This window comes from Chrysochloris asiatica, unplaced genomic scaffold (genome assembly GCF_000296735.1).
Source record: "Chrysochloris asiatica unplaced genomic scaffold, ChrAsi1.0 scaffold00001, whole genome shotgun sequence".
Classification (NCBI taxonomy): Eukaryota; Metazoa; Chordata; class Mammalia; order Afrosoricida; family Chrysochloridae; genus Chrysochloris; species Chrysochloris asiatica.
In genome coordinates this window covers 2,838,762-2,852,796 of record NW_006408519.1, presented here as the reverse complement: position 1 = coordinate 2,852,796, position 14,035 = coordinate 2,838,762, and the positions used below count along the sequence as shown (strand labels likewise).

The window sequence follows — 14,035 nt, the reverse complement described above, 5'->3', positions numbered from 1 at the left end:
GGGTCTTCCAGAATAATAGCCAACAAACCTTGCTCTGGGAGAGGAACGCAGAACCTGAGTAGTTCAACTCTTAAAGCTACACTTACAGTAGTCACACAAATAAAAACCAGAACTACCAAAGCAAACATACTATTTTAAGAAAACTCACTCACTGCCTTCGAGCTGATTCCGACTCATAGTGACCCTAACACAGGGTTTCTGAGACTAAGTCTTTAGGGGGCAGACAACCTCATCTTTCTCCCATGGATCAGCTGGCGAGTTTGAACCAACCTTACAGTTAGCAGCCCGATGTCTCACCACAGTGTAGCCAAAGCTCCTTATTATTAACCTGTGTGAACATCTAAACTTAGAAAATTATTATTTACATCATAAAAAGGGAATTCTTCCACAGCTGCTAATAAGCAAACGATTAGTGGTTAAAGTCCACCAGCTACTCACTGGCGAGAAGAGGTTTTAGAAACCTACGGGGCAATTCTACTTTGTCCTATTAGGATCACTCTGAGTCAGAAGGTACTCAAGAGGCAGCAGATAAGCAATTAAACAAGGATTCGATTTAAAGTCATTAGACTTCAACAAAATTTCATTGAAACATCAAATAAAGGAATTCAACTCGAACCAAGTTCTAGTCACAAGTATTATTTAATAAATATAATAAAGCAGTCTTATGTTTGTTTCAATTACCTTGCATTCTGTAATTTTACCTGAATGAAATGTTCTCCATGAATTGAAAACACATATCAAGTTGATGACAGAAGCAACAAACTGGAACTTACTAAATCCCAGCAATACCTAATTCAATACACGCTAGAATGCTTCCCAGTTTCTACTATTCACAGCTATTTGATATGCTTACGCATTTTTGCGCTCCAAATTCTGAAGGTTTCCTTTCAGATTATTATATGCAGATGCTCGAGATTTCAGGTCATTGTCGATCTGAGTTACTCCCTTTAAAAAAAAAAAAGAAGGAAAATAAAAATTGACAAAATTTCCCTAAATCTGCTTCTACTGATAGAATTAAAATGGTTGCATTTAACATGAACTTCCACCGAAACACACCAGCAATTCCTGATCTAATAGTCTCATATTCTTTTAGAAGTACAGCTATAGAAGACCATTTTAAAAAGAAGCTGCTTTATTTTTAATGAGCAGAATCATTTCAATGTGAATCTTTTTTAACGTAACATTTTAATTCATGTGTATTTTCATTATTATTACTTTATCAAGCCTGCTGTTGCAAAGCCAATTCTGACTCACAGGATCCTATAGGACAGAGTACAACCATTATTTATTTATACAAGCTTTAAAGGTATAGAGACTCGGAATTTGGAATCTATTAAGGGGCTATGTGTCATTCAGGAAGATGGTAATAGACACTGAAAAATAACGACAACCTGGTACTGTGGAGTCAATTCCAACTCATGGTGACATCATAGGACAAAATAGAACTTGTCCCATTGGGTTTCCAAGGCTATAAATTCCCATGGAAGCAGATGGTCACATCTTTCTCATACGGAGTGGCTGATGGGTCTAAACAGCAGCTGAGCCACCAGGCCCCCTACCTGTCACTTAGGAATGGTTTATTTATGGTACTCAGGCATACTGAAGGACTGAATTCACCCAAGGGCTTAGTTTTCAGCCAAACACTAGCCAGGTCTATCAGAGAAACAATAATACTAGTGAGATATGCACACCTTCAAATAACCAACTATTTGAGACCAAATGGGCAGCATTTACCCAAGGGCAAACTTCAACAGAGAAAAGGAGGAAGAATGGAAATAGGAAACAGGGCGGAAGCAGGATAAGTGATGTCACATTGTGGAGATTATAATCAATGAAATGAAATAAAATGTGTATTAATTATTGAATGTAAAATGGGTAACTCTGTAAACCTTCACTCAATTCACAATAAAAAAAATTTTTTTTTTAATGATTATGCAATTTTCTATCCAGAGAAGCAGCAACACCAGAGATGAAGGCAAAGATGGGGTCATGGAGAGAGGGAGCAGCTGAGGACTGGGAAGGCAGGGACTAAGAGTTGGCCGCCAGGAGACAGACTTACAGAATGTGCCCTGTGGTGGTGTAAATTATTATATATGCCTGAGTGTTTAGAAAAAAAAAGAGCTACAGTGAATAGAGAGAAACACTGTTAACTGATGGTACATGGAAGGGATTATAATCATTGTAATGAAACAAGGTGTATGATTTGTTGAATGTAAAACTGATGATCTGCCCTGTAAACTTTCACTCAATTTACAATAAAAACTTTAAAAAAATTTTTTAAAAGCTTTGAAAATGTAAAGGTAGACTTTTTGTAGCAAAAGGAGGGGAACAATTAACTTTGCAGTCCAGGAATGGAGGTCCCTGGGACCATCAAGGGAGCAGAGCGGAGTATGGGACCCTATCCAGAGAAACAGTGATGCCAGAGATGGAGGCAGAGACGATGATGTGGAACGATGGAGCGGCTGGGGACTCTAGACCCAGAGAAGGAGAGGGGCTCTGTGCTGACGACCGGGGGGCAGGCTTGCAGGGTATACCCTGTGGTTGGTTGATGATGCATGGAGGGGATAGTAACCATGGCAATGAAACAATATAAGATAGGATGAATGTAATGTATAACTAATGTTCTCCCATGTAAACTATCACTATTTCACATTAAATATTAAAATAAAATAAAATAATGGAATGTCAAGAACACCCATAATTTCAGACAGTACCCACTTGACCTGGCTTCAATGGCTGGATGGTCAGAACTCAGCTAGAGGTAGAAAGAAGAGGAAAAAAAGAGTAATCTGCTACAATTTGATGAACTTGGTCTACATTTACGGATGCAGTAGCTCAAAAGAGGGAACGAATCTTTACAGTGGGGATCATTCCCACCCCCTTGGTACACAGGGTTGACAGGGATAGGCAACTTAGACATTGGATACCCAAAATGGGGGGCTATAAAGGCAAGAAATGACTGGCTTACACAAGCTTTCAAGAGGGAGCCTAGTTTCAGAGGTTGCAGGGGAAGGTAGACTCTCCACTGAGTGGTTTCCAACCTGTCTAGACAGGACTTGTGAAAGGAGATGGGGATAAGACTCTTGTGGTTCAATGGTGAATAACTGCTATCAGGACTGACTGTGAATGTTGCAAATGTAAAGGTAGATGTTCTGTAACAAAAGGAGGGGAGTGCTTGATTTTGCAGTCCAGGAACCGAGGACCCTGGGACCATCAAGGAAGAAGAGCGAAGTGCAGGGCCCTACCCAAAGAAGCAGTGACACCAGAGATGGAGGCAGAGACGATGACGTGGAGAGATGGAGCAGCTGGGGACTCTGAACTCAGGGAGAGAGAGAGGCTGTGTGCTGACGGCGGGGGGTACCCTTTGGTTGTTTGATGATGAATGGAGGGGACTGTAATCATTGCAATGAAACGAAATACGATGGGATGAATGTAAAGCTGATGTTCTCCCATGTAAAATATCATGCAATTCACAATAAAAACTTAAAAAAATAAAAAATAAAAAGACAATGTATCCCCCTACCCCACGCCAAAAAAAAAAAAAAAAAGGTTCTGGAATTTTCCCATGAACTTTTTGAAGTCTCTTTATATATTAATGCATCAGGGGAAGTTTTACAGACAGGTGATATTTCAGCAGGGTCTAAACAAGCAAGCTATAGTACAGGTAAAGAAGGAAAGGACTAAGTAAGAGAGGACAGAACTTGTAAGGTCATGGAGGTGGGAACGAGCATATAGAATTCAGGAAAAGAAGCTTACTGTAGCTGGGGCATTAGATAGCTATTGTTGTACAGAGCCGTCAAGTCAGTTCTTACTCATAGTGATCCTGTATGGGGTTCCCAATGAGCAACAGGTGTGTTTGATCTGCCAACCTTATGGTTGACAGTCCAGTGCTTATCCAACAGTGCCACACCAGGACTCCAACAGTGCCACACCAGGACTCCAGGTAAGTGGTAGAGAACCAAAAAAATGAGGCTGTTACAATAAAGTCAGCACCAGGACCTCAAATATAGCCTTGACAAATTGCATTAAAGACCTCGTGCTTTAAAAATGTATCATCACTCAGCTTGGGGAAATTCCTCTGGGCAGGATTACATCCAATCTCTTTTATTCAGTGAGCAGTAAACTGAACAATAAAAAAGAAATGGACAAGAATCTGGACTACATGGCAGAAATAAACATTAACTCAGGAGGATGTTTATAAATAAGAGCAACCTTTCCAGCCATAGTTACATGGTAACAAATCATATGGAAGACTAGATTGTACTTAAATTTAATACCAGTGTCTTTTCTATTATACCTAGAATCAAAAATGGAGCCAGACACTCTGTAAAGTGGAATGTTAATACTAACAGGGGAAAGGAAAAAGGAGAAAAATTAGAGATGATCAGTTTTAATCTTACCTGATTCAGTCTAATCAGTATAATGCTACTTAATATCTTCTATTCTTTTTTGTAGATCACAGTATATTAAGAAAATACAATTTTGGGATTTTAAATTTGAGACTTTGGAAATCCTCCAGCTTATAATTTATTTGTTGTTGTTGTTGTTGTGTGTCATAGAGTCGGTTCCAACTCATAGCAACCCTGTACAGGGTTTCCGAGGCTGTAAATCTTTACGGGAGCAGAAAGCCTCATCTTTCTTCCACAGAACAGCTGGTAGTTTCGAACTGCTGACCTTAAAGTTCACAGCCCGATTCGTAACCACTACACTACCAGAGCTCCTTTACATGGAAAAAATTAAAGCACAAAAAATGTGCATGTTTTACATGTTATGCAAATCAAACTGATAGTCCTCCTTAATTTAAGCTAATTGTTCACATTAGTATTTCTGATTAAAAGAGAACACAGGGTCTCTATGTGTCAGAATCGACTCTAAGGCGCTTAACAACAACGATTAGTAGGAGTCCTGGCGTGGCAGTGTGGGTTAATTCACTGGACTGCAAAATTGGTTTGAACCACAAGGTTGGCAGTTCAAGCTCACCAGCTGCTCCTTGGAAACCCTATACAGGGTCACTATGGGTCGGAACCAACTCAACGGTACATAACTACAACAACGATTAGTAAGGAGTCCTGGTGTAGCACAGGAAAAGCACTCAACCTCTAGGTCAGTTTAAACTGCAAGGTCAGCAGTTCAAACTCACTAGCCGCTCCTTGGAAACCCTGTACAGGGGTCACTATGAATTGGAACTGACTCGATAGCACTTACCAACAGTGACAATGATTCCTGTTGTGGCATTGCAGGTTAATACACTGGACTGCAAGGTCAGTTTGAACTGCAAGGTTCGCAGTTCAAGTTCACCAGCTGTTTCTTGGAAACCATATTCAGGGCCACGATGAGTCGGAACCAACTTGACAGCACTTAACAACAACAACATGAGTTGAAACCCACTCAGTAGCACTTAACAACAACAATAACAATGATTATAAGCCATGATTTTAAGTTCTTGATGTTAAATGCTGTCAAGTCAGTTCTGTCCCACAGCGCTCCTACATACGGTTTACAAAGAGTGACAGATGAGCTTAAACCACTGCCCTTGCGATTCCAATGATTTTGCAGCTCACTTTTTTTAGTGCTAAATTAACCCACAGGCACCACACCTGGACTCCGTGTTTTTGAGTAAAGCCAGAAAAATTCCTGTTTAGGTGATAAACATTTTAAATAGTTATTTTGTTTTGTTTGCATCAGCTCTAAACCAATAAAAGGATTCCATTTTACAGATAAAGAAACACACTTACAGCTGAGTGACTTTTCCCAACGTCACACGGCTAACTGTGGGAAAGCCACAAGTTGAAACCAGTTCTTCAAATTTGAAATTTATTATTTTGTGTTTTCTAAATTGTTGGAGATCTTTTTTGAAAGCTCTCTTTTGAAAAAATCATCTTTGGTAGCATTTATAAATAAATTCAACTTAATTTCTAATTCCATAGAGGAAATATTTTGTAGATTAATAGTAAAGTTGTGAACAAAGAAATTCTCTTACGTAATTTAGTTCCTTTTAGCAATCAATCCTTCAGCCTTGTGAAAAGAAGGTTTTAATTAGTAATCTCCAAACTCAGTGGCCTAGATTCCACCTACAGGATTTAACAAGTAACTAAAGAGCCCTGGTGGCACAGTGGTGAAGTGCTCAGCTGTTAACCAAAAGGTCAGCAGTTCGAATCTACCAGTCATTAGCTCCTTGGAAGAAGACGTGTCAGTCTGCTTCTATAAAGATTTACACCTTTACAAACCCAAAGGGGCAGTCCTATTCTGTCCGAAAGGGTCACCGGGAGTTGGATCAACTCAGCAGCAGTGCGTTTAGGTTTTGTTTGTTTGAAATGACTACTACCATCTACTCTACCTGAAATGACTCACACCCCTCTAAAGGATTCCAATTCTCCAGTCTATGTGATCTCTGGCACCATTAAGGCTTGTATAAACAATAATTATACAATTGTGAAAGTGACTTTTCTTGTTTAAAATTGTTGATGTAATATTTAAAAGTTAATGAGGTTAATAAGTAAACCACATAACTTAGATAACCTAACCCCTGAAAGTGTTAAATACACTATTTGTAATAAATTATTTTTTAGAACAGTTTCAAATTTAAGGAAGTGTGTATGAAGTACAGAGTTCCAACCTACTCTCCTTCCCAGCCCCTAGCACACAGTTTCTGCTACCACTGACAGCTTGCATTCCTATGGATTATATTTTAAAATACCTTTTTTCAATAAAGTTGTAACAACATTACAACAAGTGTTTGATAATTAAGGCACCTTGTCAAAAACCTAAAAAAAACTTCATATCTAAATAATTATAAAATGAATCCACTAAAGAAACAAATGCATTCTCCCTGCCTAAATTTCACTCTTACCTTGGCAATTATTTCAGATATATTTTTCAGGGACTGCTTGATTGGGTATTTGGCCATATCCCACTGGAATCTTGTTATATATGTAACCAAGTCAACTGAAATGAGGACATAAATTATTAGATGAAGCAATGGAATTTTTTAAACAGTAATACATTTTAATGCTGAAAATAACTTGCAAAGATTTTATCTGAAGAGCCCTGATTAAATAAATGTGGAACTATATTAAGTACCATTGATTAATCAAAACTTTTACCTTGTAATCTTGTCAGATCTTTACTCCTGCCTCAAAACTGAACATACATAATAAGACACTTCAATTTTAATGATTTAATAAATGGAATATGCACATACATATGATATGCCTTACATATAGGAGAATGAGCTCATTCAAACTGTTTTCTCAAAAAGTAGACAATGACAAAAGTTATGCTCTTTCTTTGCCAATTTACCCAAACAAAATGAAAATGAACCTGCTCGTTAAAAGAACGTGATGACTGCTGCTAGCAGCCTTCACTGGGCAGAGCCGACACTGGGTGCAAATGGTTAAGCACCTGACTCTACGCTGGCTGACTGGCAGTCTGAATCCACCCAGAAAGCACCTCAGAAGACAGGCCTGGTAATCTGCTCCCATAAGCCAAGCCTGTGGAACAGCTCTACACCGCCGTCAGGTGGAATCTGCTCAGCAGCAACTAACAACACACTTCAATAATTTTCAACACACAGAGCCATTTGCTTTCAGATGGCGAGCTAGAAACACTTCAACTATTTGGATGTTTAGGAATCAAGATAATTTTTATCTTAAATCTGATGAGAACAAGGTCAGAGAAACCAAACGTTAAGTATGACAAAACTAACTGACTAAGAAATTCATAACCAAGAAACTCTTTTTCCTCAACTTCTTATGTAATACACCCAGTCAACCCTGTAGATGACATTCCAAAAGTCATTGTCGATGTATTGTCCCACATTGTCAACACTGTCTCATCTACCAGACTGACTGCCAGTTCATCAAATACCTCCATCAATGAAACATTATAAGTTAACATATCTCCCTTCTGTTCTCTTGTTCCCAAACCCAAATCAATGGACACAGGAAAAGAGTAGGTCAGGAACATTGTGTCAAAGAGCAACAATAAATTACTATCTTTTCATTGATTAAATATTTAATGAACATATTGCAAAAAGAACTAATATTAAAGGAACACTGTATTTAAGAGTCCTGGGATGACACTATAGGATAAGCACTGGACTGCCAAGTACAAGGTCAGCAGTTCAAACCCACCAGCCACTCTACAGAAACCTTATACGGGGTTATTATGAGTCGGAACCAACACGAAAGCACTCAACAACAACATATTTCACATAAGGTGTCCTGGTATGATGCTGTAGGATAAGTTCAGGACTGCTTATCGAGGGGTCAACAGTTCTAATCCACCAGTCACTCCTCAGAAACCCTGTAAAGGGTTGTTAGGACTCGGAACTGATTTGACAGCACACAACAACAACAAATATTTAAAACATAGTTAACCATATCACAGGAGGAAATACAGTATCCAATTAAAAGAAAGGCTTATTTATATTACAATGACATGAATCACTAAAGATGGACATAATTTAAAATGAAGCAAATGCTAAAATGATAGCTAATAAAAATATAACAAACACAAATGTAAATGACAACAGTAAGATTAAAGCCATATTTACAAAATCATTATTAATACAGCATAGATTCTACACAAACATTCATGTCTAGCTACAGAGAGGAGTCTGAGTGAGGTGCTGTAGGGTGAGCACTGGACTGCTAACCACAAGGGTGGCAGTTCAAACCCACTAGCTGTTCCTCGAAACCCTTACACAGAACTGACTTAACAGAGTTCAGTATTATAATAGTTTATGAGTGCTGACAAAACAACAATGTGGTGCTTTAGGATCAACACCGGACTGAGAACCACAAGGTCGGCAGTTCGAACCCACCAGGTGCTTCTCAGAAACCCTATATAGGGTCATTACAAGTCGGAATCAACTCCAGGGCAGTTAACAACAACAACCACAAAAAAAACGAGAAGAAACATTGAGCTAAAATTCCAACTCCCAGCTACCCTACTACTGGACAGAGTAGACTTGCCCCAAAAGGTCTCCAAGGCAGATGCAGACTGATCCATAGTTCAACTGCTGAGTGACTGCAGGGCTCCAGCTGACCTTTCAGTTAGCAACTGAGCACTGTAACCACTGTACCACCAAAGCTCCTTTCTGAGTCCTAAAGCACTGCCATACTCAACTCTAAGGAGAGGAAGCACTGCCCTGCAATCAAATTACAGCAGTCTTCAGTTAAAACAAACCACACTTGTTTAGGGGGGAAGGAGAAGATGGGTGGTAGGGGTTACATCTTATCGTAGAATCCTGGTGTGGTGCTGAAGGATAAGCATAGCCACAAGGCTGGCAGTTCAAACCTACCATTCCGCTCTTCGGAACCAACTGACAGCATTTGACATCATCATAGTTAGTAATACACACAACATATACCATGTTGTAGTGCATACTTTGCAGATGTTGTCATATCTATAAATTTCTATGGAATGTTTCCAGTCCCCAAATATAAACAGTGTATTTATATAGACACTGATAGTAAATGGTATTAATATTGGAAGGAAAAAAAAAGAAATAAGTATTCAACTATGTCAGAACCAACTTAAATGGACTGGCAGGACTGAAAGACTCAGATATAAGTCGGATGTCACTTGTGATACTTTTATTAACCTAAGGAGCTCGAGCAGTTTAGTGGGTTATGAGTTGGGCTGCTAACCACAAGGTCAGCAAGTTCAATCTGCCAGACACTATTCAAGACAAAGATGAGGCTTTCTATTCCCATGAAGATCTATGGCCTTGGAAACCCTATAAAGGGTTGCTGTGAGTTGGGACCGACTCAACGGCACATAAACCACTATACTAAGGTTACAAAGTCCTGGGGCGGCGCTGGATGATAAGCACTGACTTACGTTAACTACAAGGTTAATGGTTCATATCCATCAGCTGCTCCTTAGAAACCCTAGAGAGGGTTGTTATGAGTTGGAACCAACTCAACGACACACAACAACAATTAACAAGGTTTCAGCAGCTATACATTTAATAATTATGAAAAACTGGAGAAGACAACACATTTCAACTGGACCAATGCTGAGACATGTAAATTGGACATTTATTTGTGTGTTAACAGATAAATCCCAGAAAGAAGTAGGGCAAAGCTTTAAAACACTGCTTTTGAGGAAGACTTGACATCCACATCATTAACCACATTGTGTTATGTAAGACTGTCTTACATGAGATTGTGCTTCGAGAATCGGATGTTAACTACCAGAAACACCAAATTCAGTCATAACAAAGAAATTATGATGACTTTCTATTGTACTTACATGTTTGTGTATGCATGTGTATATATCTATATTTATATATGGAGTACTGGTGTGGCACTGTGGGTTAATGCGCTGGACCACAAGTCACGTTGAACCATAAAGTTAGCAGTTCAAGCTCACAGTTGCTCCTTGGAAACCCTATACAGGGTTGCTATGGGTTGGAACCACCTAGATGGTACTTAAAAACAATATATATATAAAACACACGCACACACAGAGAGAGAAAGAGACTCCTGTGTGGCGCTATGAGTAGGACCTTATTTGATGGCACTTAACCACAACAACAAAAATATACATGAACATACATACATACATACATACATACACACTTACATATGTATATGTATATTTGGAGTCCCGATGTGGTGCTGTAGGACCTGCAACTAGCACTAGACCTCAAGGTCAGTCTGAATGGCAAGGTTGGTAGTTCAAACTCACCACCAGCCACTCCTCAGAAATCCTACGCAGAGTTGCTCTGAGTCAGAACTGACTCGATGGCACTTAACACAGTATGTATAAAATTACTTTTTGTTTTTGTAACTAAGTCATTCAGTTTAAGTAAATGATTATTAAATCAAACAGTACTTACCTCCATTGGCCAACAGATTCTCCTGAACTTTATCTTTGCTATCCTCCAATACATCCGCCATATACTGGGCCACTTTCTTAACCACTCTTAAAAGAAAAAAATCAACAACCATTTTCAGAACAAAGACCTAAATTCCATATTTTTAAATTAACACATTACATTAGGACATGAATTTGATTATATATGTGCCCATGATACTTGATGACCTATACATTTTATTTACATACTTACAGAATTAATTAATTAGTCCTACTGTCTACAAAATAGTTGAAAAGTAAAATGGACCCAAGTCTTCTTGTATACAAAAACTAATGAAAATTCATTGGGTTTAAAAGGGATTACATGTAATGTGCTTATTACTTGGAAAGAAAGTCATGGGAAACTAGTGAGAACCAGTCTGTAAACAGACATATATTATATGAGGAAAAGCTGGACAATATATCTAATTGTAAGATAAATGAGTCCGGAATTAGCATTTACCAAGAGCCTATTAGTATATGCGGAACACCTTGCTTCCTTTTAGGGAAAAAGAGATCTGACAGGGAAGAGAACATAGACAACAGTAAAGATAAAGAATGACGTCAAACACTGTTTATTCAAGAACTATTTATTGAGCATCTACTATTTGTAAGGAACTATGCTAGAGAAGAAACCAAACTGCCACAACTACAGACACTTCTCCCAAGAAGGTATGTGAGAGAAGGATGGAGTGACTGTTAATGGGTACAGGGTTTTTGGAGTGAAGATGAAAATCTTATAAAAAGGGTTGCACAACTCTTCTGAATATACTAGAATCTACTGAATTGTACACCTCAAAAAGGTAAATTGCATGATATATGAATTATTTCAGTTAGATATTAATAACTTTATGAAGGTATAATTTGCATACATTAAAATGCATCTGTTTTCAGCATTTTATTGTATGTAAATGACACCTTCTTAATAAAGCTGACTTACAAAACAACAACCACTTTCTAAAACCATTTTAATAAGCAAAGTATACATGTGAATGATAAAACCAATGTCTACGTTGCCTGGTAACACTGGCTCTATTTGTGCTACTCTAAGCAAATGAAGGTACTTAACAACAACAACAACAGGAAGCAAATGAAGGAGTACATTACCCTTCTACAAATGCATCCAGTTTAGCCAGTTCATCTGACAAACCAACCAAGACATCTAGTGTGCCAACCTAAAAGAGAAAAACAGCACAAAAAATTATTTCCGTGCTGTGCTTAAAAGACCAAACGTTTGTTAGACTTTTAAATTTTATTCATATGTACAAAATAATCATGGCTGTACAAAATAATCATGGCTGCCTCCATTATGTGACGTGAGACTCGTCAAAGGCAGCCCTGTGCGTCTGCTTATACTGTTCAGAGATAGTGGGTTCCTGGAAGCCATGATTTACAGGAGGGGCTCTTATGTACAGTCTGAAGCTGGGGCGCATCAAAAGGTCAGTAACTGAATTTGCATGCCAAACTGTACAGGTTTTTGAAGAAATGTCCACAATTCATATCAATGTCTCAAAGGACTCCATAACCCCAAAATATTAAGAAACAAGTAATCAAGTTTTCTTAAATCAGTGCTGCCTATGATTGTGTCACTTAATTAACATAAGCAGCAAAAGATCATTCCATTCTTTACAAAGGGTTCAGTCAGCTGATTACTGGCAACTTGCTTCTCTTCAATATTGCTAGGTTACTAATCTTTAGTAATGTTAAACACATTAATTAGATTAAATAACTACATTAGATTTGCCAAATATGATTATGTAAGAGCTAAAGGATCTCTGGTAGTGTAGTGGTTATGAATCAGGCTGCGAACCTCAAGGTCAGCAGTTCGAAACTACCAGCTGTTCCGCGGGAGAAAGATGAGGCTTTGTGCTCCTGTAAAAATGTACAGCCTCAGAAACCCTGTATAGGGTTGCTATGGGTCAGAACCGACTAGAAGCACATAACCACCAGCACCATCACAAAACATTGACAACACTGCTGTTATTGTTATTGTTAAGTGCAGTCGAGTCAGACCCTGGGAAGGGTTTCCTAGAATTGGTTGGTGGGTTTGAACCACCATCCTATAACACCACACCAGGAATCACGTTACAACTGCCAAGCATGATTGTTGTTAAGTACTATCAAGCCAGTCCTGGCTCATGTTGTTGTTAAGTGCCGTCAAGTCGGTTCCAACCCGTAATGATCCTGTATAGGGTTTCCAAGGAGCCTGGTGAGCTTAAACCACTGACCTTGCAGTTCAAACCAATTTTTGCAGTCCAACACATTAACCCAATAGAGACCCTGTATAGGATTTCCAAGGAAAGACTGATGAGTTTGAACCACCAACTTTGTGGTTAACAGTCCAGTACTTATCCTACAGTACCACACTGAACTGCAAGGTCAGATTTAACTGCAATGTCAGTGGTTCAAGCTCACCAGCCACTTCTGCAAAAATATCAAATATTTTCATAAGATTTCTCTTAACAATTTAAACCATAATTTAGAAAAAAAACACAAAACTGTTTAAGTAGCAAAAACAAAATTATTTCCTTTTGGAAGTTTACTTCCAAAAAATTTCAATCTTCTCACTATCTAAAATCTGAAGACTGGAATGGTCAATAAATGTCTTAAATTCTGCCAGTGGCTAAAAATGAGAGGTGCCCTTCTCATCTAGAAACCTTGGTACATCATTTTTACTGAAAACTAAGCAAAGAGAGCATAGCGTAAGCACTAGACTTCAAGGTCAGTTTGAACAGCAAGGTCCAAAGTTCCAACTCACCAGCCGCTCCTCACTCCTCGGAAACCCCATACAAGATCCTAGGAGTCGGAACCAACTTGATAGCACTTAACAACAACAAGCAAAGAGAACTGGTCCTCCTAGTGACAAGTAAACAGGCTCTTTTGGAAACAGACAGCTTTACCTTTAAGTCAGGAATGTTGAACTTGGAAGTCACAGAAAGATTGTTGCTCTTTGTGGTGGCCGCATGCAGTTTCTCCCATGTTTGCTGACATGTTTTCTCCCCGGGAGCCGAGATAAGCCAGAACTCAGTCATGCTGGTTACCAGGTATTTCTTCCAAACTCAAAGACTTTAAAATGTAAAACAAAACAAACATAAAAACCCTACATTTAATGTAACTTGTTTCTAAAGTGTTTCAGTCTCAGGACAAGTGATCTGTTTCACAACTAACT

The 14,035-nt window shown here is 38.6% G+C and overlaps 1 protein-coding gene across 1 annotated transcript in view; it reads right to left on the bottom strand.

Moving 5' to 3' along the window:
* Positions 1-13,898, bottom strand: part of ATP6V1C1 (ATPase, H+ transporting, lysosomal 42kDa, V1 subunit C1) — a 45,555-nt gene extending 31,657 nt beyond the window's left edge. Inside the window, exons 1-5 of the mRNA XM_006830622.1 lie at positions 13,767-13,898; positions 11,974-12,041; positions 10,850-10,935; positions 6,851-6,945; positions 854-945 (exon numbers count right to left, since the gene is read on the bottom strand). Of these exons, the coding sequence (XP_006830685.1) occupies positions 854-945; positions 6,851-6,945; positions 10,850-10,935; positions 11,974-12,041; positions 13,767-13,898 (473 nt within the window). The remainder of the gene's footprint in view (positions 1-853; positions 946-6,850; positions 6,946-10,849; positions 10,936-11,973; positions 12,042-13,766) is intronic.
* Positions 13,899-14,035: the final 137 nt, after the last annotated feature.